The 24820-nt window shown below is 34.1% G+C and overlaps 1 protein-coding gene and 2 long non-coding RNA genes across 4 annotated transcripts; 2 read left to right on the top strand and 1 right to left on the bottom strand.

Annotated features, from left to right (window-relative positions):
* Positions 1-8007: 8007 nt before the first annotated feature.
* Positions 8008-11388, bottom strand: LOC107815142 (putative eukaryotic translation initiation factor 5-2). The gene is made up of 2 exons (XM_016640660.2): positions 11209-11388; positions 8008-10041 (listed from the first exon to the last, which is right to left on the bottom strand). Exon 2 carries the CDS (start codon positions 9727-9729, stop codon positions 8338-8340), a length of 1392 nt encoding a protein of 463 aa, XP_016496146.1. The 5' UTR covers positions 9730-10041; positions 11209-11388; the 3' UTR covers positions 8008-8337.
* A 1294-nt stretch (positions 11389-12682) lies between these two features.
* On the top strand, positions 12683-19401 carry LOC142166883 (uncharacterized). The gene is made up of 4 exons (XR_012697318.1): positions 12683-13039; positions 13869-14997; positions 15343-15430; positions 18996-19401. It is a non-coding gene; the product is annotated as an uncharacterized LOC142166883 (long non-coding RNA).
* A 1404-nt stretch (positions 19402-20805) lies between these two features.
* LOC107815140 (uncharacterized) lies at positions 20806-22989 on the top strand. Of its 2 annotated transcripts, none has more exons than XR_012697563.1 (3): positions 20806-21920; positions 22020-22779; positions 22879-22989. It is a non-coding gene; the product is annotated as an uncharacterized LOC107815140 (long non-coding RNA). The 2 variants fall into 2 exon arrangements; XR_001654704.2 differs by having other exon boundaries at positions 20808-21920; positions 22913-22989.
* The last annotated feature ends 1831 nt before the right edge of the window (positions 22990-24820 follow it).

The raw sequence follows: 24820 nt of genomic DNA, 5'->3' as shown, positions 1-24820 counted from the left end.
GTCCCTAGCCCGAGATATGGAATTTTGATGAAAAATTAAAAGTTTGAAAGCTTAATGATTTTTAAGAATTTACTAATATTGGATTTATTGACATCGGGTCCGTATTTTGATTTCGGAATATGGTATAGGTCCACTATAATATTTATGAATTTTCTGCAAAATTTGGTGAGAAACGGAGTTGATTTGACGTGATTCGGACATCCAGTTATGAAAATATAAGTTTCAAATTTTTCTTAAAAATTTCATTTGATTTGGTGTCTGATTCGTAATTCTAGGTGTTAAATTGGTTTTTGATCGTGCGAGCAAGTTCGTATGAGGTTTTTGGACTTGGGTGCATATTTGGTTTGGAGCCCCGAGGGCTCGGGTTGGTTTTGGGTGGCTAACAGATCATTTTTGGACTTAGAAAAACAGCAGAAATCTGCTTCTCGTATCCTTCTTCGCGTTCGCGAAGAAGAAACTGGAGACAGACGGAATTGTGCTTCACGTTCGCGACAGAGGGAACGCATTCACGAAGGGTCGAAATGCAAAGTTTCGTGTTCGCGATCGAAGCCTCGCGTTCGCGTTCGCGAATGCCAAGCCAGACAAGCATCGCATTCGGGAAGAATAAAATTGGACAACAGAAATTTGTGCTTCGCGAACGCGAGGTACTGACCGCATTCGGGAAGGGTAAAAATTCGAGAAAACATAACTTAAGTTCTGGAAAATGGGATTCGTCCCTTTTTCAATCATTTTCCATTTTTGAGCTCGGGTAAGACGATTCTTGGGCGATTTTCACGGAAAAATATTTGGATAAGTGTTCATTATCCTATATTGATTATATTTCATGATTTCATACTCATTTATATTTATATCATAAATCCGTAAAATTTTGGGAGAAAAATCAGATTTCTAAAAAATCTTCCAAAAACGAAAATTTAAGATTTGAAGGTTCATTTGACATCGGAATTTGATAATTTTTATATATATTAGACTCGTCTCGGAATGGGTGTTCGGATTTCGTAAGTTTTTCTGAGATTTGAGACGTGGGGCCCACTGCCAATTTTTAAAAGTGAATTTCGAATTTTATCCGGAAAATTAGTAAATTCATATGGAATTAATTCCTATGATTCATATTGAGTATATCAAATTGTTTGTGAATAGATTTGACGCTTTTGAAAATAAATTCAAAAGGAAAAGTTGTGGTCGAGTAATTGATTGAAATTGCAAAGCGAGGTAAGTGTCGTGGTTAACCTTGACTTGAGGGAATAAAACCCTTAAATTATTTGTTATGTGAAATGCATGTGAACTACGTATTGGCGAGGTGACGAGTGTCTATACGTCGTCAAATTAATTGTTTGCATAATTATTTGAAAATCATAAATTGTTCTAAGACACGAATCAGCTACCAGAGAAAACTTGAGGTATAGCTGCACGGCGTCCGCAGTTCTGAAGTCACCTTCTACTTTACTTTAGCTGTGTGTTTGTTTTCAGACAGCTTTATTTTATTCAGACCTTTATTTGTATTATTCTAGAAGCTCGTACACTTGTGACACCAATTCTGTGATGGTATTTAGACTCCGTTATTTTTATGGATTATTCACTACATTTCAGACTTTACTTCCGTATTTATTTCTTTGTTATAAATAAATTTAAAAATTATTTTAAAATGGATTAAATTATTCTAACGTTGGCTTGCCTAACAAGTGAAATGTTAGGCGTCATCACGATCCCAAAAATGAGAATTTCGGATCGTGACAAAAATAATATATTAGACACCAATCTTAACTATTTTAGGCTCTCTCTCACATAGGTGTTGAATGGACTGAAATTCAATTTTATTACGTATACTCTCTGTCGTAAGAATAGCCTTAGGCTCTATATTTAAATTTTTTTTCTCCATCCAAGAATCTGTCGTGAGCTATGAAGTTAAAAAATACAAAAGCTAAAATGAAACAATAGTTTGTTCGGAAATAAAAATTTGTAGTCCTGTGTTTTCTAAAACAAACTTTGCAGCCAACGACATGACAACGTTGGGAGTTGTCTTGTGAATTCGAAGCCCTGGCTTAAGAGTTCATTTACTTAAAATTGATGTGGTTGCAACATTAACTATTAGAAATCGAAAATCGAATTTTGCGAAATTATTATTTATTTGGATTGGGTTTTGTTGTAAATGATTGGGAGTATTCTTTGGAGTTTATATCTCAATTTTGAGAGAATTTGGTGAAGATTCAAGGTGATTTTGGTTGGAATTTCAGATTGAAACTCAAAGAAGAAGATATAAACAAATTGTATATATTTTATATGTTAGGTGTAGAAATGGCATATAAATTATGTACAACTAACATAATTGTATATAAATTGTATGTAAATTATCATTTTTGATCGGATTAAGTTGTAGATAAATTGTAGATTTTGACCGGATTTGTATATATTTTGTAATAAACTTTAGTTACTTTCTGTAAATATGAGAACTTAGATAAACTAGGTAAATAAGTTTAAAATATGGTATATATACGAAAAAATTCCTTATATCTATTTATATTATATTAAAAGCTCTTTTAATAAAATATCGTTTGCCTTTTTTACTCTTTAAATATAAAATTTACATCTGATAAACAATTAATTTATTATTTTTCTACTATTTAGGACGTCAAAGATGACTATAATTTTTGCAATAAAACTATTTCTTATTTGATATAGGTTGGAAGTTTTAGTATAGGATTTTAAAATCATTAAATTTTTACCTTATAATATTTGCTAAAGAAAAAAGGAAAGCCATCGACAGCCCAATCAACAACTAAACCACAAAATCATTTTTTTTTAAATAATGCAAAAGCATCCCAACACCAAACCACAAGAATTTGTACTAAAATTATACTATATAAATAATAAGGTTTTCCAAGCACATCCACCATTCCTTGACATGGTAATAGATCCAACCATCTAATCCAATTGTAATTAAAATTTCACAATTTTTAAAAATTAAAATTACTAAACCATTTAAACTACGATGTTTCATTTGGTTCTATTCAAAGAAGATCTTTTTTATCTTTGTGATAATGATGTATTCTTTTCAAATATGTAGGAAACAAATTTCATAATATTTCTTATTAATTAAAGAAATAGAACATTTACATTTTGTTTGTGAGAAAAAAGAAAGTGTCACATATCAGTTAGATGATCCAGTTTTTGTTTTCTAGAACGAACTTGAGAATATATAGCTTTCAAGAAGAAGAAAAAAACTTAAATATTCAAAGGTTATGTATTAAACTTAAAAGAATACATAATAACTTGTGAAATTGAAGTAATTAAATCTGAGTACTTATGGTGTAGAGTTTCTTCCTCTATTGAATTGCTAAATAGCAACAACAATCATAAAGTTATTAAACTTTTTCCTTTAGTTTTATTTAATCGTATCATAAGATTAGTTATTATAATTTAAAGTGGCAACAAAAACATTGTCTATTTTTAAGATCACGTATGTCGAATTGCTGAACTGGCACTACTTTTTAGCTGAAGACATAAAGTTTTTCTTTACTTTTTCTTATAATCTCAAAAATAGCCCTCACTACCAATAGTCCTAATTGTCTTTCCTTAATTCCTTCTACTGTTTCCTATTCGGGAAAGGGCCAAATATACCTATGTATTGTGAGAAAAGGTTTAAATATATCTTTCATTATACTTTGGGTCCAAATATATCTCTATCGTCATACTATTGGTTCAAGGTGGATATTCAATCATACGTGACACTGATATTTGATGAGATGGGTGCCACGTGGCATGCCACCTTAGCGCCCCTAATCCATATATAAAAGACTAAAATTTGAAATACAATATTATTCATGTAGCGGTAATGGTGGCAATAGTGGTGGAGGGGAAAGAAATTTTAGTGGTAGAAAAAAAATTGAAGAGAAGAGTAAAATGGGTTAGGGACACTGAGGTGGTAAGCCATGTGACATACACCTCGTTAAATGTCAGTGTCACATAAGATTGGATGTCTACTTTGGACAAACTTAACGAAAAAGGTATACTTGAATCAATAGTATAACGATAGGGGTATATATGAACTCAAAGTATAACGATGGATACATTTAAACCTTTTATGATAATACGGAGGTACATTTGGCCCTTTTCCGTTTCCTATTCTATAAATATCAAAATTATTTGAATTATATGTAAATAACCTTAAAATTTAAACCTTCTAGATAATTATAGATAATCGTTAGATATTAATTAAGAAACACTACATGAAAAAGGACTAACATTTTTTCTAATCTCGTATTGATAATTTATTTTTACACCATTTTTATTGGTGTCATTGGAACCTAAAAATTCCACAAAGAGAAATAATAACTCGTATTTATGGCAAAGCACAAAGGTTGACACAATATGAAAGATTCTTTGGTTACGACGCGACTCTTTTACTACGACTTGAACTCTTATTTGGTATGTTATTATTTTTTTTTAAAGTATTTCTATTTTGAAATTTTAATTTCTAAAACTTTATATATATTTCAATAATGATTATCTTTATAATGATGCAAGCCAAGATATTATCCTTAATTTAAAATTCACTTTAATAGACTATCTAAAAATTTAAATGATTGCTGGTGAAACTTTATTTCAGTATGACTCCATTTTTAGTTTATCGATATCTCTAGCCACAGATTTTGAATTTTGAATACCCTATATATACATATTTTTTTGTTCTTTGAATCATTAAATGTTAAATTAGTTGATTATTATTATATAACATTGCATATATTGTCTTAAAATTGCCAAGTAATTTTTTTTCGACACCATACTTGGCTTAACCTCAATGCAAACTAATCAAATTGCATTTAAATTCAAATTCGAATATCATAGAAGTTTATTAGTAGTAGTGATTTTTTAAAAATAACACACAATGTAAATTAAAAAAAAATATTGTAGGATATCCTTATCTTATAATCTATGTATTTGAGTTGAAAAAAATATTTGAAATCGATGAGATCAGCTTCCAAATTTATTATACTCAATAAAGATGAGACAGAAGAAGAAATGTGTTGTCATCTCTTATTTCTGGCTTTTAAATTTTTCATATTTTTTTTCCTATATTTTTTTTCTTTTATCTTATTTTTTATTCTTTCTTTCTTTTGTTACAAAAAAAATAATTTATTTCGCTATAAAAGGATGAGTTTTAATTGAAATTATGTACATAATTACTTTATTTATATTTTAGTCTTTGGTTGAAATTCTTTCATATTTTTCTTTTGGCTTTATCTAATCAACTTAAATAGGTGCTCGCCCAATCACTTAAATTAAAAAATTGAAGGATGTGTAATTTATATATAATCTACATATAATATGTGTATAATCGTGTGTTGTCGGTATATCATCTAGGTATATTAGCTATAAAAAATAAATAATTAATCTGTCCGGATATTTATGTAAATATTCCATAAGATTTTATTTTTTGATTTTATCCATGATATGACTTCTATTATAATAATTATAAAAACTCTCTACTAAAATTAAAAAATATCTTATTTTTTAATTTTAAATTACATTATATTTTAAAATTAATCCCATTTCGAAATAATTTGTTTACATTTTTTTTAAAAAAATCACGTCATACCATTTTGTTTTTTAAATATACTTTTTGTTACACTTCGTTATAGAAACTATCAATTAGAAAACCAATATCTCTCTTGCTGAATTCGAGAATAAAAAAAACTTTCACATAATCTAATGATTCAAAACTAATATTCTTCAACGACACCGGGGGAAACTTAGTCCAGAGAAGAAAATGTCAGTTAGGAAAGAGTAAAAAAAATATTATACCCTTGCAATGTTGGCTTGACTATAGCTAAATGAAGAGGTTTCAACTTATACCCTTCAATTTCCTGAAGGTGCTAAATTAAAATATATGATTGCAATTGTATAGCCAAAGTTTTGTTTTTTGTTTAATGTCCATTTATACAAATTGACTCTTCAAACAAACATTCTTCAAAAAGTTTTTTTTTTCTTTGAATATTGACTGATTTTTGTGATGTTTCTTTCTCCAACATGTAGGTTTACTTTATTATATATGTAAGTAAACTTTTATTCGATTTTTAAACTCTTTTTTTTATCTGCATAAACATAGACGTGTAGCCTATATATTATATTTATTTTAAAAGAAATTCAATTTATTCAAATCTAGCTATAGTGTTTTAAAGAACTATAATTATAGAGTTTTAAATGTGAAATGATTTTATAGTTATATGCAGTTGTTGTTTTTTTCTAGAGGCGAAATAGCATTTAAATAATTAAAAAAGATAATAAAAGTTCCTAATAAGATTGCATATGATCATTAACTTAATTAAGTATGATAACATGATAACAAAAGATAAATTTCTTTTTTATTTTAATTCAAATTTTAAAAACTTTTTCTTTAAATTAAAATTATCTTTTAATTCGAATTCAGTTAGTTACCATATAATATTAGCATTTATTAACCTACCACTTGGCTTAACCACAATGCCAATTATATATGATAACTTTATTCCTTTAATATATATATAGATTTTAAAAACTTTATCTTTAAATTTAAAATTATCTTTTAATTCAAATTCACACACACACACACACACACACACACACACACACACACACACACACATACACACACACACATATATATATATATATATATATATATATATTTGTATTTCAATTTGACTAACATAGTAAAATATAGAATAAAGTTATCATATAAAAGTGATATTTATTAGCTTGCCACTTGGCTTAACCACAATGCCAATTATATATAGTAACTTTATATATATATATATATATATATATATATATATATATATATATATATATATATAGAGAGAGAGAGAGAGAGAGAGAGAGAGAGAGAGAGAGAGAGAGAGAGAGAGAGAGAGAGAGAGAGAGAGAGAGATATTTGTTTCTTTTGTTGCATTGATTCTTTAGTATTCATAAAATTAGCATTTTATAATTTTCTGTGAATTATGCCCACCAGCAGTGAGATAGTTAGTAAGATTAGATTGTTGAATATCTTATTCCTTACTCCTACTAACTTATAACTTTATAAATTGAGATCATTTATTAGGATTTTCAAATGCAAAGAAAGTGTCTTTTTCTGAAGTTGAAATTTATTCCCACTTTTTTTTAAAATAAAAATTCAGTTCATTTCTCTTAACAGTATGATCACGATTTCTATAATAAAAAGGTGAAATTTTTGAATATTTTTTATTTTTATCGGGTAAACCGATAAACGAATCGATAAAGATCGATAACTGATATCTTATGGGTACGATTATAGGTTTAGCATATTTATAAACGATGACCGATATGCCAAACCGATAACATTCACAACCGAACCGAATCGACCGATGCCCACCCCTAGCTTACAGGTTAATATATATTTTAGTCTAATTATTATGTAATTATTATAAAGTCAATTAGGACATAATATGTATTTGAATTAATTCTCAATTAGAATAAAATCTTGCAGTAATTAGCTAATTTATAATTTTAATAGATTCAAGGATATTTTTATCATTGTAATAGAAAAAGTGCTTTTCACCAAAAAGCAAATAAATTTTTACCTCGAACTCTATACTGATGTGAAAAGAGTTCGACATTAATCGTTTAATACAAACACCTCGCATATGGATGTCCCGCAAATTAGAACTTCTAGTTCTAAGGGCAAATCGATCCTATAACAAAGCTAGTTATTCCACAGAATAAACTGCAATTGCACAACTATTTTGCTTGCACAACCACTTCTCTCAAAAAGTTTTGATATTTCATACCAACATAATTAGTGCATGCATTAGCTCATACACTTAATTAAAAGGAAAAGATGGGTTGTAATCTGTTTCCTTTAGCACCTAATGCACAGAGATGGATGATTTTGCAATTTAAAGCCTTGAAATATCACTTGAAACAGGATCGCTAGACTCATACATCAAAGCATGAAGAGATAACCAAAAGACTCAACGAACAATGTTTCAAACAAAATAATACATGAAGAGATAGCCAGAAGACGCAACAAACCATTAATATTCATTGAAGAGCCACAACTGCAGAGACAGCACAGAAACATAGGACGCAGAAAGCAAATACAGCGCTTTGACCAAATAAGCAAACACACACAACAATGACCAGGTCTCTAAACAGAAGAGTACGACACCAGCAAATTACTGCTTTATTTTGCAGCACCAAAAGCATTGGACATCTAGTTTCAAAAACCTATATAACTTGACTATCAAAAACAACATTATTGGTTGACGTAAACGGACACAACTGCACTAGAGACCATATCATAAATAGATCAAAGGGAAAAAGAACCACGCATGCATTAAGTTACTCATCCTCAGTTTCAGACTCGGCACTCTGCAGCCACTCAACAAATGGCTTAACATTCTTCCAGATTGGGGAGAGTTTGTTGCTACTTTTCGATCCCTTCTCATACCACTCCACAATAAGCTCCTCTTCCAGCATATCAACGTCATAAAGTGCTTTCAGAACCAACGCAACCTCCTTTACAGCTTCTGAGCTTGATTTTCCACAAAATGACTCAATAGCATGTAGTAGAGCTAGCTGCGAACCATCTTCCTGTAGAACAGCTGCAAGATAAATTTTTTTCTTGGTCACCTCCTTGGAAAAACCTTTTCCAACTCCACCAAAAAGAGCTTCAAACAATGCATCAACAATGTCTTGATGAGTTCCAGAAATAGAGCCCAAGAAGGACTTCAGCTGAGCCACAGATGAACCCTTATTCAGGTGTTCCTTGATTTCATCAGCAAGACTCTCTTTAGCATCAACAAGCTTCTCCTTGGAATTGCTACGCTTAACACCATTGGTCTGTGCAACAAGCGACTCTTTGGAATTACTAACACCAGTGCCTTGCCCGTTGGCCTTGAGCTTCTCCTCACGTGCTGGTGAGCTTTTGCCAGACTTCTCTTCAGTTGCCGAAAGCATAACCATGCTAGCAGTAACAGCATTCAGCTGCTCCTGAATTCGCTGCTGGGCTGCTGCCATGGAGGTGTCCGTCTGCCATTCAACATCATCATCACTGTCAGCAGGTGGCGCTTCGGTCTGATCAGCTTGGCTACCAGTGGGAGAGTGCTCCTCATCTGACACATTGGCCTTTTTCTTAGATATTTTTGACGAACCATCCTTTGAGGAACCTTTTTTCTTTGCAGCCTCTTTCTTGAGTTTCTTTGCCTCCTCATCTGCTGCTTCCCCTTCTTTGAGGCGTTCTTTTTCAGCCCTCCTCATTGCCTTTTTATCTTTAGATCCCTTCTTCTGCTCAGGAGGGTTCTTGAGAATAAATGTGGTGAGCTTGTCCCTCATGTCAACATCAGAGATAAAGCCACACGCAGCACACTTAAGGGTTAACATCTGTGATTTTGTGATCAAAATCTCAGTTTCAGGATTCCTGCAGCCATAGCATTGAACATATTTCTTGATGAAGTTCTCAAGAAGTCCAGCAAGCTTTGCAGTGTCATGGGCACCATTAACATGAGAGGTACCTGTTTTCTCATCAAATTTAGACTGAGCTCCGAGTTCACAGCCAAAATACTTTGTGGTGTATGATGCTGGCCTGCCCAATGCCTTGGCAATGTCAACCATGTTCACCACATTAGTCTTGATGCCATTTCCACGACCTTCTATCTTTGTAATCATTCTTGGCATCTTGTACCTGTAAAAGGCATCATCCTTGTTTCCGGCACCAATGTTTTGCAAAGCCATTTTAATTTCACAATATTTGCTCTTTTAGCTTTTATCAGAAGTGGTACAAGGAGCCTAAATCGATGAGTATTTCTTGGTCTATAGATGGGGCAGGCTGTATAAAATGATCCTTACGATAGTGCTTGTGTGCTTGTGATGACTCCAGATGCATGCAGCCAACTTTATGAGAGAGTCTAGATGGAGGACAGTACTCTCCAAGCAGCCCAATTGATGACAGAAAGAGAGAAGCTCTTTCAGACATAAAAGAAGTTTCAAGCTTAACACTCTCCACTTTTGCTAACTGCAGATAATGCAGTTAATACCTGAAGAATTCTGAAACACAACAATGAAGAGTTAACTGCATGAATTTCAGGATAATTGAAGCACAAAACTTAATTTTTTGGACCAACATTATCATATATTGAGGAGAAATGCTGTACACCAATACACAGTTCAAACTGCAACATCAAATAACAAATTAAATGAAGCAGAAAAACACCAACAGACAGGTGCTATTTTAATGATGCAAGAATCTTCTCCTTAGTGAGGCAAAGGCCAAAGAACAAATAGCAATACAATACCTCCAATCGTACTTTCATTGACTTTCAATCACAATAAAATTGCATTCAACTTTGATATCCGAAACTATAAAATAGCTATCATCCATCAATGTGTAAAAATTTTATATTAGTTAAAGAAAATCTTTTTTATGTGGTAATCTCCATTCAATTAAGCTTTACTAAGGAGTAACACTAAGGTGTTATATTGATCAATTGATTAAACTAATTGTTGGGCACCCTTGATAGATGGGCTTCCATTCAATTAACCTTTACTAGATATTGAATAGCCCGTATAATTAATTAAACTACAAATTTAGAACAAAAAGACGTTGATATGTGAACTAGGAAAAACAATCTCAAAAACAGTAAAGTTAGATACATTTTGAACAAGTTACAAAAAGTTTCCTCATCCAACACAAAACTAACAAGTTGCTTCCAGTTTCCTGGGTATTATTAATAGAATAAAACACAATGGACTAATAAGCACATACTAAACAACAACAACTATGGTAATTTTAACAAAGAAAACTAAATAACACATTTTGGAGAACTCACAAAAAAAAAGGATGTACATCTGACCATACTGTTGCTATGTAGGTAAATTTCAACAAAATAAAAACTAAATTAAATCCAAATATGAATTCCCAATATTCAATATCTGACCAATTAGATATGTAAGAAAAAACCTAATACAAATAAAAAAACAGAAAACATTCCCTCACCCCCAACATACAATTAATAGCAGCAACCGATCTATGAAAAAAACCGAAAAATCAAAACTGAGTCTAACTTTAAAAGAGCTCTATGGTCAAAACAAAGAAAACCCAGATAACGAAAATTAGATCTAAACACAAAATCAATATATAAAACAAAAACAAAGAATAGCAATCAATAGAAGAAGAAAAAAAAACTGGGATTTCAGAATAAAGTGGATATATACCTTGAATGAAGAAGAGGGAGAAAGGAAGAGAGGTGGCGATGGAGAAGGAAGATTTGGTATTCTCAATTCTGTGGCTGTAACTGTAAGTTGCGTCTACAGATGGAGAAAGAAAAGGAGAGGAGATATATAGGGAGAGAGAAAACCCTACGCCTCAAGGATTAGGTCATTTGGGTAACACTTTCAAATTTTGATTTTTCCTCTCCTTTTATTTATTCTTTTTTCCTGTTATTTTTCTTTACATTTAGTGGTTGTTTGGACATAAGAATGGTAAAATTCTATATAAAAAAAAAAAAAATTAAGTGAAAATGGTATTTGAAAATTAGAGTTGTGTTTAGATATGAATATAATTTTGGATTGTTTTTGAAGTTTTGAGAGTGATCTGAGTGAAAATTTTGAAAAATAGCTTTTTGGAGTTTTTCAAATTTTCGAAAAATTTTAAAATTCATGTTCAAGTGAAAATTATAAATTTTATGGCCAAACACTGATTTCAAAAATAAATTTAAAAAAATCGAAAAAGTAAAAAAAAAAATTGTCCAAACGGGCTCTTAAATGTTTTATTCCTTCTAAAATTTCAAATAATTTCCAATTTTGCTCCGAGATGAGTGGAGTTATTTGTTGTTACCCTCACAAGTTATATGTAATTTATCTTTTGAAATATTGTATCTTTTTTATATGCTTCGTTTTGTCATAAAAAGTCTTATTCTCACACTTGCATGAATCATGATGCACTTTAATTTCTTATGTATTATCAACGAATTTTATTACATTTCTTATTGATGTCGCTCAACATGCCAAGAGTTTCTAACTTCTTTATTACTCCATCATTTACTCATGAAAGTTGGGATTATCTATTTCATTTTTTTTTCTTTTGTTGTTATTCTTGTTTTCTTTTGCATTTTATGATACGTAAATTTTCTTATAGAGAATTTCATGTACTTTTTGTTTTATTTTGCATGACTTCCTTCTTTATATCCTTTTTTTCACCTCCTTCTTTATATTCATAATTTTGATATTACTAATATTTAGCTAGCGTTTGGCCATAAATTCCCAAATTTGTTTTGAAAAATCTATTTTTGGTGAAGTTTGGCTTGAAGATGAAAATGTGTTTGGACATACGTTTTCAAAACATATTTTCTAATTTTATTTTGGAAAAATATGTGTATTATTAGGGATTTGGCCCAAAACCAACTATTGAGCTGGTTTTGGGATTTGGGATTTTGCCAAAATATAAGGAAAATCTATGGCCAAATATGTGTTTGACAAATAAAACCCAAATTTATTTTGGCAAAATCTATGGCCAAACGGGTCCTTAGAAACGACAGTTGGGTGCACGAACCGGGGACGAATAGGGGTACTTTGGTAATTATGAGTTTATTTAGGGATAAATTGTTAATTAAGTCAACACGCATTTTTAGGAAAACACGCGTACTACATTGTGTAAACACGTGTACTGCAATTTTACTGTGTAAAAGTTCTACTCTCCCACCTACCTTACATGACTCCTTTAGTTTTTCTCCAATTTCTTCTCATCGGCGTATATTGCAGTCTAGAAATTTCTATTGCCAATGATTTTTATTCGATTATGCACAAATTTTTCCAATAGTGGTTCAACTGACTGGATTCTCTAAGATGTCTCGACGTTTAGTTATCTGAGAGAGGCGCAGTTCCATGTTGTTTTTAGAGATTTAGCTCTGTCAATTCATCTTCCATTGATGTTTGTCGTTTTAAAGTTACCAGATTTTCTTATAACTATTCTAGAAATTCCTGTGGCTTTGACTCTCATTTTAACCGATTCTACGCATGCACATGGAGAAGATGGGCAAGAGAGAAAGTAAGTCTCCATCTTGAACAACTATTTTACTCTTTCTCTTACCCATATTATGCATTTATTTTGTTTGCTCCTCCTTTTGGCCTTGGATTTTGGTTTCATTTCAAAATTTCTATATTTTGGTTAGGTTTTTCTGGTTATTCTTCATTTTACTTAGTTTTTATCTGTTATTTCTTGATGGGCATTTAAACATATGATTCTATTTTTTTTAATATTGATCTACAATCGTCATATTGCCTCTCGAATTCTCCTTGTTACTAATATTTAGAAACGACAGTTGGAGGTGGACGAACAAATGGGATTTTGAGGTGGACGAACAGGGGGGAAAATGTGATTTCAAGTTCTTTTTTTTTGGGCATTTGCAACTAAAATTACTTCTATGTAATACATGTATGTATACGTTTGGCTCTACATGTATGTATACATTTTTCTCTCCTTATCGATAGAGTCTAGAATCCACTCCAGAGATCACTCCAGAGATCTACTCTCTCTGCATTTTGTTTCCTTTGCTGCTCCGCTTCTGGCCATCGCTATGGGTCATCTTTTTCAGATTTCTCTAAGTCGAGTTTGTCTATCGTGTTTTTGTATTTTTGAATTGCGGTAAGTTTTTTTTTCTTTTATTCTTTATTTACCGCACACTGCCTATTTCTCATTATTGGTTGGAATATATGCATTTGTATACCTCTTTGTGTCTTTTTTGTTTACTTGACTTTCTTCAATTGGTTAAGAGAATATATTTCTTAATGCATGTCGATTCTTATTTTATTTTTCCATGTTTCCTGCTTGTGTTACTTTTTGGGTTTCTAATATTCTTTATGCATGTCTTTTACAGATTGATTTTCGGAGTTTTCTGTAACGACTTGACCGGTCGTTTCGAGCAATTGCACTTCACTCGGTAGTTTGAGGGTATGAGTGGTTCCGTATAATGTGTTATAACTTGTGTGAATCGTCAATTTTAGTTTTCAGATTATTCACAATCGATTTGGAAGAATAAATTTCATTAGTGAAGCTTTAAGTTGGAAGAGGTGATTATGTTTGACTTTTGTGAATTTGACCCCGGAACGAAGTTTGGATGGTTCTGTTAGGTCCGGATGGTGATTTTGGATTCGGACGTATGCCCGAATTTGCATTTGGATATATATAGAAGGATCACTAATTGTCAAAATTGGAAAGTTGAAGGATTGAAAAGTTCATAAGTTTGACCGAAAGTTGACTTTGTGGATATCGGATTCGGATTGTAGTTTTGGAAATTGAAATAGCTTCGTTATATCATTTGGGACTTGTGCGCAAAATTTGAGTTCATTCCGAGTTGATTGGATATGTTTCGGTGCGAGTTTTGGAATTTGAAAGTTCTAAGTTCATTACTTTTGATTTGTGGCGCGATTCATCATTTCGATGTTGTTATGCGTGATTTGAGGCCTCGGCTAGGTCCGTGTTATGTTATGGGACTTGTTGGTATATTTGGACGGGATCCCGAGGGGCTCGAGGTGAGTTTCGGATGAGGTTCAGACCATTTCGTCGCATGTATCATTTGGCTAAGGCCGTTGGTTCTAGTGTGGCCGCATCTGCAGACAATTGGTCGCAGTTGCAGGGTCTTCTTCGCAGAAACGAAAAGGGATAGATGGGCGTGAGGGTTGCAGGTGCAGGTGCATGGGCGCATATGCGTGACCGCTGATGCGGTTCAGTATGCGTAGAAGCGCAATCGCAGAAGCGGGTAGAAGATCGCAGAAGCGATGGCTGCTGCTCCAGGATTCTTCGCAAAAGCAAAATATTTACCGCAGAAAGGGGGGTTGCAGATGCGACGATTTGATCGCAAATGCGATGAAGCTACGATTTGATCGCAAATGCGATGAAGCTAGGCAGATTATATTTCGAGACTTGGTCGTTTTCTTTTCATATTTTTGGGATTTTAGAGCTCGGTTTGTGCGACCTTGGGGAGAAGTTTCACCATGTGGATTCGGGTAAGTGTTATCTACTCATTTTTTATTATATTTCATGAATCTATTCTCGTTTTTGGCATTTGGATTATGAATTTTAAAGAGAAATTGGGGGGTTTAGCCTAAAATTTCATAGAGTGAGTTTTTGAGTTTTGAACATCGATTTGGAGTCGGAATTGGGTAAAACTAGTATGGTTGGACTTGTAATTGAATGGGTTGTCGAATTTTATAAGTTTTGTCGAGTTCCGAGGTGCGGGCCCGGGTTGGACTTTTGGGTTGATTTTAAACTTTTGACTAAAGATTCGACTTTTATCGATTGAGTCTGTTTCTTTTGGCATTATTTGATGTATCTGAGTTGCTTTTGGCTAGTTTCGAGCTGTTCGGAGGTCAGTACGCGTGGGATGGCATTTTTGGAGCATCGCTTGGCTTGCTCGGTATTTGATTTGGCTTGTCCGAGGTAAGTAACACTTCTAAACTTGGAGCTGAGGGTATGAATCCTGATTATACGTGCTATGTAATTTGTTTAGAGGTGACGCACATGCTAGGTGACATGCGTGTGGGCGTGCACCGTAGAAATTGAGACTCAATCGATTCCGTATAGTTGTGTAGTCAATTAACTTATATTTTTCCATGCATTTTTCATGTGTTAGAGAAACTGAGCTTTGACTCATGTTAGAAATCATTCTTAGGCAATTGTTGGTATTATTGGGACCCACTGAGGTCATTTCTATTATCGAATTAACAACAACAACAACAACAACCCAGTATAATCCCACTAGTGGGGTCTAGGGAGGGTAGTGTGTACGCAGACCTTACCCCTACCCTGGGGTAGGGAGGCTGTTTCCGATAGACCCTCCCTCGGCTCCCTCCCTCCAAGAACTCCCCACCTTGCTCTTGGGGTGACTCGAACTCACAACCTCTTGGATGGAAGTGGAGGGTGCTTACCACTAGAGCAACCCACTCTTGTCTAACAAGAGTTATTTAAATCTTGAGACCAAAAAGCTAGAGTACTGGCAAATACCTGGAACTTTGTTGTTATTTATTGATACATCATATCATTATTTTGGGCTAGTTTCATGACATTGTGAGCCCGAGAGACTGGAGAGATTGATGAATGAGTGAGGTCGAGGGCCTGATTGTGAGGTTATTGATACTATGGCACGTGAGTTATTCGTGCAACACGTGAGTTGTCCGTGCGAATCCAGATATTGATACTATGGCACGCGAGTTGTCCGTGCAGCACATGAGTTGTCCGTGCGGATTCATGCCATGATTGGCTCATTATAGCACTTAAGATGAAGGAGCCCCTTCGGAGTCTGCACACCCACAATGAGCTCAGGTACCTATTAAGTGCAAGTACGAGTGCCGAGTGATTGGGAGGACTGAGTGGATTGATACTCCTAGAGTATGCATATGGTTATTCACTATGTTGTACTACATTCGACATGCACACTTGACATACATGCATAAAGATGCATTTTTCCTCATGTTATACGGTATCACGTCATTCGTGACTTCTCATACACATTGACATGTAGGGATGGAGATGTACCTTTTCCTCATGCCATCTAATAATGAAACATTTACGTGTTGAAAAGTTTTGGAAAGAAATTCACGATTTTACAAACTTACTCAAATTTGGTGCTTTCGGTAAAAAGATATGGATTTTCAGTGTTAAACTTGAAAAACATGCCTATTTTCCGGAACTGTGAATGAGTTGAACATTATATCTGTAACGACCCGGCCAATCGTTTTGAGAATTAGAGCCTCGATCCCCTAATATCTGCTTTTCCCATATTTGTTTCTACTTTTGGGACTTGCCGAAGTGATTGGTTATGGAATTCAGAGAGTTTTGGGACACTTAGTCTATAGTTATGAGTTTAAGCCTTAGAGTTTGGACCGTAGTCGGAACTGTGAAGATGGATCCGGAATGGAATTTCGTTGACTTAGTTAGCTCCGTTGAGTGATTTTGGGGTTAGGAGCGCGTCCGGAATGTGTTTTGGAGGTCTATAGTAGATTTAGGCTTGAATTGGCGAAAGTTAGTTTTTCGGCGATTTCGGCCGATAGTGGAAATTTTGATATCGACCTTGAAATGGAATTTCGAAAGTGGATGTAGGTTCGTAGTGTCAATTGTGACCTGTGTGTAAATTTTGAGGTCATTCGGACTAGATTTGATGTGGTTCGGCGTCGTTTGTAGCATTTGAAAAATTTTAAATTCTTAGGCTTGAATCCGTGCTTAATTCATGATTTTGGTGTTGTTCGACGTGGTTTGAAGGCTCGACTAAGTTCATATGGTATTTTAGGATTGGTTGGTATGTTTGATTGAGGTCCCGAAGGCCTCGGGTGTGTTTCGGATGCTTAACGGGAAAAAATTTGGACTTAGGAAAATCTGGTGCATTGCTGGTTCTGGTGTTTCGCACCTGCGGAGGGGAGTACGCAGGTGCGCTTGAGTGTTCGCAGATGCGAAAATGGACAGGGCATGCTGGGCTCGCAGGTGCGGCTGGTCGTCCGCAGAAGTGGAGCCGCAGATGCAGCCCAGGGGTCGCAGATGCGGACCCATCCCAATAAGTGACTTCCGTACCTGCGTTGATTGTTCCGCAGGTGCGAGACCGCAGATGCGGCCCCATGAGAGCAGATACGAAAATCGCTGGGCAGAAAAGGGAATTTCGAGGGTTTGAAATTTCATAACACAAAATTCGATTTGGAGCTCGGTGGGAGACGATTTCTCGAGGGATTTTGAAGGAGAACTATTGGGTACCGAATTCTAACTCTACTTTGATCATAATACAATAATCTATTGTTGTTTTCCTAGTCTAATTAAGGAATTTGAGGGTAAAAGTTTGGAAATCGGGGAAAAGGTTCCCCAATTGAAAATCTGAGATTTGAATGGGAATTTGACGTCAGATTTAGATGATTTTTGTTCGAATGAACTCGTGAGTGAATGAGTGTTCATAATTTATAATTTTTACCCGATTACGAGACGCGGGCCCGGGGAGACTTTTTGGACGTTTTTCCTAAATTCACGTTTTAGTTTCGAATTAATTAGTTAAATTAGTTACTTGTAGTTATATTTACATTATGCAATTACTTTGAATAGATTCGGGCCATTTGGAGTCGGATACTCGTGGCAAGAACGTGATATCGAGTTGATTTGAGCGGTTCGAGATAAGTGGCTTGCCTACCCTTGTATTGGGGACTTTCCTATTAGGATATTTCGATATTATTTGGTGTGTGAGCGTCGTGTACGTGAGGTGACGAGTGCGTACATGGGCTGTTATTGCAAAAATCCCGTTTATCCCCTTTAAATCATAAATTATTTCTCCTATTAAATTGCACTAATATGCTTAATTGTTTAGTTTAGACTAGAAAAGCATGCTTACGTGTTTTAAATACCTATTTGACATTTTGTGCGCCATATCTAATTAAATCCCTATTTTTCCTTATCTGTGTTCAGTATAAACTGTATAACTCGATGTCTTACCTGCCATTTCATCTTGCGTTGTATATTTAAATTGGGACTACGGACGTATTCCGGGAGATTCCCCTGTCTTGTATATTTACTTTGGGACTACGGACATATTCCGGGAGATCCCCCAGCACTGCATATTTACTTTGGGACTACAGGCGTATTCCAGGAGATCCCCCAACAATGCATATTTACTTTGGGACTACGGACGTATTTCGGGAGATCCCCCAGCACTGCATATTTACTTTGGAACTACGGACGTATTCCGGGAGATCCCCCTGTACTGCATATTCATTCGAAACTATGGGAGATTTTCCACCGTGTTTACCTTGTTATGAGCCGAGGGATCCCTTAACTGTTAAATTTTTTTTTTGAGAATCTCTTTAACTGTGTTGCCATAAATTTTACTTATATCTTTTACTGTTTAATTTATTATATTTACTCCGGTAGGGCCTTGACCTGACCTCGTCACTACTCGACCGAGGTTAGGCGTGACACTTACTGGGTACCATTGTGGTGTACTCATGCCCTTTCCTGCACATATTTTCGTGTGCAGATCCAGGTGCGAGCTATCAGCCTCGAGGTTAGTGCGTGCTGCTGATTCTAGGAGACTTCAAGGTACTTCTGCTTGCGTCCGCAGATCTTCGGAGTCCCTTTATACTCCCTCGCCTATAGACTTTCTTTATTATCTTCAGACTTTTGTATAGAGCTACATAGATTATAGCAGCTTGTGACTTAGTGATATTCTGGGTCTTGGGAAACTATTTTGTATATGTCGAGTGGTACTACTCTTGGCTATTCATAATATGCTGTGTTATCTTAAAAATGTTGTGTTTTCTTTATATTTTTTGTAATATTAGGCTTACCTAGTCGTAAAGACTAGGTGCCATCACGACAACTTACGGAGGGTTAGTTTGGGTCGTGACAATATCTCCGAGCTATTTCATGTACCACTTTTATTATATTGTTATGAGTTGTTTGTTGGCTATTGGTGTTGGATTCTTACTCTTGTCCCAACTCGTCACTACTTTCAACCTAAGGTTAGATTTGTTACTTATTGAATACATGGGGTCGGTTGTACTCGTACTGCATTTCTGCACCTTGCGTGCAGATGTTGGATGCCAATGTAGCTGCGTACTGCGGGAGTTGGATCTGAAGATGTACCTGCATTCCAGTCATAACTGCCTCTTGATCTTGGTAGCTTTAGTATTTCAGATCTGTTTATGTATATTTCAAACAGATGATGTAATTTATTTTAAACCATCTTTGTAAACTCTATATCTTAGAAGCTCATGATTTGTACTACCAGTTCTTGAGAAATTCTTGTATAAAAACAGTTGTGTTATCATTTCTTTTCTTAATAAATCTCATTAAATTCGATAGTTGTTAATTGGCTTACCTAACGAGTTGGGTTAGGTGTCATCACGACTAGTTGGATTTAGTGCACTTCCAATAGTCCTTGAACTTTTCTGGGTGGGCATGATTAGCTCTTTTTCAGGTTAACAACTTATGTTATTTTACTTTTGGTAAGTTTGATGCAATTCAATTTCTGTAATAACCTGAAGTATCAAAATTGTTGTTGCGAGATTGGGTCTATTCATTTGCTCTATATTTGACTTTTAAATTGTTCTTCCCCGACTTTACTACTTTTATAAAAATTTCTTTCTTGACGATATCTGTATATATGAAAACTTTTACTTTCATAATGTTCTCTATCTGTACATGTTGTATTTTATGATCAGTGACAGCTTCCATCAATATGACTTTTTGCTTTCCTTTACTTTGTTTTTCTAGTTATTTGATATTTTCGTTGTTTACTTAACATGATGGATTTAAACTACAACTACTGATGCAACTAAGGCGCTCGATGTTATGCCTGCCACAACTGAACAATTTAACAATTTGATTGGTCAGTGAAATTGTAAAACAAGTGAAAATGATACATCCCTTGAAAAGGATACAGACTTTAATGTCATATCGGATCTGGCAATAACCAAGAAATAAGAAATTCATGACGGTTCCATTTAGTTAAATACAATAGTAGATGAAGAAGGTGCATAAGCTTCAGTTTTACTTTTTTGTTGTAAGATTCTTATCTCCTAAAGAATTCTTCCCAAATATTTGATTCTAAGTTTTCGATTTCTTTTGAGGGAAACATAGTCAATTTCTGGTTATGTGGTTGTTTTTTTGCGTAATACTTTTGAAGTAGAGCTTTTTGTTTAAATTCATAGAAAATATGTGTGGTTATACAAGTAATTAAGTCTAAGATAAATAGTTGGTTAGAGTATATTTGTATCTGTCCCTTCTATATCATGTGCGTGATTCCTGTGGATTTGATAAATGGTTGTTAACTCTTCATGTTTGAAGAAAAGTTCAACCTATTTGTGTTAAGCACTAATAAAATTAATTAGAAAGAATTAATTTTATAGTGTTAAGTATAAGAATGATTCTTACCTTTTCCATGTTAACAATTTTCATATACCAACAAGGCTTGGAAGCATTAAAGTGCATCAACCCCATGTTTGAGTTTCTCTTTTCAGCAACGAAGCAGTAAGTTACAGGAGGAACAAAAGCGTAGCTTGGAGAGAAACACATAATTCCAATCATACATGTTCATATTTGTTTGGTTAAATGCACACATTTAGATTAATTGGGTTTGACTTTGATAAATAAAAAACTGAGATTGATGAAATACTTGGCATATATATAAGTGAGGGCAGGGTGTACGAACACTACATTAAATTATTGTACACATAGTAATCGAGATTGTACTGTGGATTTGGACCTTTGTCATTGGCGATTGAATTTATTTATCCTCGGGGGTGGACAAGCGATTCTAATTTTTGCAATCATATATTTCTCTTCCTTGGACGACACATGTCTACTTATTTGGGATATCTGGCCTGCACTTCTCTTCTATTTCCCGATCTCTTTCTTTCTTCTTACTCTGTGGTTTCTGTTTCTGTTACTTTTCTCTCTGAAAAAGAGTTGCTACATGCTGTTTTTGAAAAATTGGTCGGCACACACGTGTGTATCGCACCTCCAAAATTCAGGACGACTCCTATGAGCACTGCTTCGGTTTTCACAGTCTTGCAGTATTGCTATTGATAAATTCTTTTGAATATAAATTTTAGCTAATTTCTATTACATGTTAGTAATCATACCTGATTTACACGTGCATTGTCTCTTTGATGTATTTTGTCTTTGTTACCAAAACTTCAAGGTATCAGAAGTGACTGTAATTTTGAAATGGAGCTTGCAGCCATGGTATTTGATGATATGTCTAAGTCATCTTATCGGGAGTATACTGTTGTGTCCACCTCCTATTTTGGATGCAGACAGTGAAATCTCTAGGAGCAACTGAGCAAGAAATCTTCCAGAAAAAAGTCAATTTATCTTAATTTGATCACTGTGGGGCTACTATTCAAGACTTAAGGTCACCATTTGGTTGTTACCGCCGTCCACACACTAAAGATGCAAGGTATGATTTTAAGTTACATGTTATTGATATATTCTTTTTTTTGCTTTATTTGGTAGGCTGTTCTACCTTTTTTTTTTTTTTTTTTTTTTGAAATTGCAGAATAGTAAGAGTGCACGAATCATCTGGTGTGGCTTTGTCCACTACCGTCTACCGTTATTCAGTGATTCATTTGCGTTAAGCTTCTTCCAGATTAAGTGTTAATGGAGAATGTGGGTCCATCAAATTTCTTTTTCAAGTTTGTTTAATTGGAAGGTTTCTTCCATACCATCATATTTAACTCTTGGTTTATATTTATGTACAGTGAATGTACTTCTGCATAGGGTGGTAATAGCATAAAGAGAAGCTTAGCTAACATAGCTGGGTGACCATATGCGATATAAAGTCTCTTGGCCTTGTACATTCTGTAAATTGCCTTTTCACGTTTCCTATGTGTTATTTCGAGCTTAAACTTTTTCTCATGCTCATATCTCAAGGATGTACTTGAGGTTCCTTAGAATAGTTTTCAGGATTTTATCTTTTGCTGACTCATGAGTATAACAATGATTGCTTTTAACAAATTCTGGCAACATTTATAATAGTGACTTTTTGGTGTTTACAGAGCATTTTTTCTTTGATGTAGTTGGAAATCAAAAAAGTTATATATGTTTGTAAAGTAGACAAAGAAAAATTGTCATTTTTTAGCTTTCTTCAGTTGGAGCAGCCTATGGAGCAACTCTGCCATTTGATGTGTGAAAGAAAGGAGAAAACAGTAAATCACATACTTCTTCACTGTGAGATGGCTAAGAGATCTAGAACATGGTGACATCATTTGGAATGACACTACTCCTAAAGTGATTTTCTCTACTTTAAAGGGAGTAATGTAATTATCCAATTACCTTTTCCTCTTTCATTTGATATTTGGAAGTTCTAATATCTAGAGTGTGCCTCAATTCTTATGAAATTTTAAATACCTTTGTAGGTCATGGCTTATTTGATTTTAAATCCTATGGCAGGAAAGTTGACGTTCAATGCTGATGGAGCATGAAAGCAACTCTATAGGTGGCTTTGGTGCACTGTCTGAAAAAAGCTTAAGCTTTTGTCAAAGAAAGAATTAAGGGAAACAGAAGTTGATAGCTTATAATCCCTTGGATATATAGTTTAACTTTGTAAATCTTTTGGTTTGCTGAATTCCTTGAATGAGTAGTGGAACTTTAATAGTGTTTAATAAGTACAGTTCACAAGAGCAAATTAGTGTTGTTCAACAACTATACTCTAAAATTTGTTGTGATTTTAAGCTTGTGTAGCTTAAAGAAGGTGAATGAGAAATGGAGGGAAAATAAAATATTTGAGTTTTCCTTGGGAAAGGGACATTGTCCCATATCGGAGGAAGAAAACGCTTTTGATGGGTATATATATAATTGCTCTTCTTCTAGCTCTTAAAGAGTTAAGAAAAAGACAAGACTCGCGCCGCCATCGTCGCTCGCTCGGCTCGGCTTCGGTTTCGGATTTGGTCAAAGATTGATTGATTAATCTTTTTGGACAAAATTCCTTTCAATTATTTAATTAAATAATTAACGAAAAATTCAATCTGAACTAACCCATGACCCGCGACCCGGTTCGGTCAGACCCGTTTTCTTTCCCGGATTATTTTAAATATATTTTTCTCGCAATACTTCAAACACCCCTTTTCCAAACAGCCATGGCTGTTTCTGAAAGGTTACAAACCTTTTCAGAAATAATGTCAGCAACTCTATAAATAGAGTTTGAATCCTAGAATCTTTCCTTACGAAATTTTCTGAGCTTCTTCTTCTTCTTCTTCTGCACAATATTTTCCAGTGTGTTTTACGATCATTGAGTAGTTGGCAGTTCATCAGAGTTTTTGGTACCAATACACTGGTGAGTTAAATCGTTCTATCCTGGGAGGATATATTCCAGCACTTCGGGTACTTGAGGGGAATAATTTCCTTAAGGACACATTGTGTATTCAGTGGGCTCGATTTATTCCTATACTGTTTTTTGTTTTCCAGAATCTATTTCGTTAAACAAGTATTACTAACTTTCTGTTTTGTTTTTTCAGAAAGTTTAATTGTTTATTACAGCAATACAGAATTATAACAAAATTCTCTTCTTATACAAATATGATGTTGTGAACATTCGTGTCTACTGCATTCAAACTTTTGCTCTTACTTTGCCAGCAACATTTCGAGACTTCAAATTTCTCCATATTATTTGTTCCTGATTCTGCTGTTCTCTCAAGTTTTTCTCAAAGTGTTCCTAAAACGTTGAATATGCACAGGATGTTGAGCCCGTGCTAAACAATTCTAGTTTGCTACTAAGCTCAAGTTTTTTCCTTTCGATGAAATTGTAAAGTTAAGTTTGGGCTAACATAACTCAGATTTTTCATGTGTTTTACCCATTTATATTATATTTGGATTTTACTATCTATTTTTATTATGAAAATAATTTTCTGCACCATTTCGAATCCGGACTCTGTTAAAAGTCTCTCTGCTAAGTATTGAATAATGTTACTTACCAAATCTAAGTAATTAACTAATAAGCTCCAAGTCATACAAGTGGATTTACAATTACAAGATACTTAAAACTAAGCCGACCAAATTCATTATCATCGCTAGGAAAAAAAAATATAACTCATTAGATCTTCAATAAAACACAAGTTATGCAATTTACTGCCTTCATGTTCAAAAGTTTCAAAACTATCAAATTTTAGGAACCACCCACTAAATCTTAAAATGTACGTGGAAAGAAAATACATTTTTATATTTGAGAAAAAAGTCAAAATGGCTCGTATACTATTCAAATTGAGCAATTTTGTCATCTATTACACTTTTAATCTCATCATACCTCCATCGTTAAGAAATGGTTCCCTTCTCACGAACGATGGAGTTTTTTAATGGATCCAA

Source organism: Nicotiana tabacum, chromosome 12, assembly GCF_000715075.1.
Source record: "Nicotiana tabacum cultivar K326 chromosome 12, ASM71507v2, whole genome shotgun sequence".
NCBI lineage: Eukaryota > Viridiplantae > Streptophyta > Magnoliopsida > Solanales > Solanaceae > Nicotiana > Nicotiana tabacum.
This window is presented reverse-complemented; position numbering and strand designations above follow the sequence as displayed.

Coding starts and splice junctions, on each gene's coding strand:
- LOC107815142 (XM_016640660.2), bottom strand. CDS start 9,729: ATGGCTTTGCAAAACATTGGTGCCGGAAACAAGGATGATGCCTTTTAC.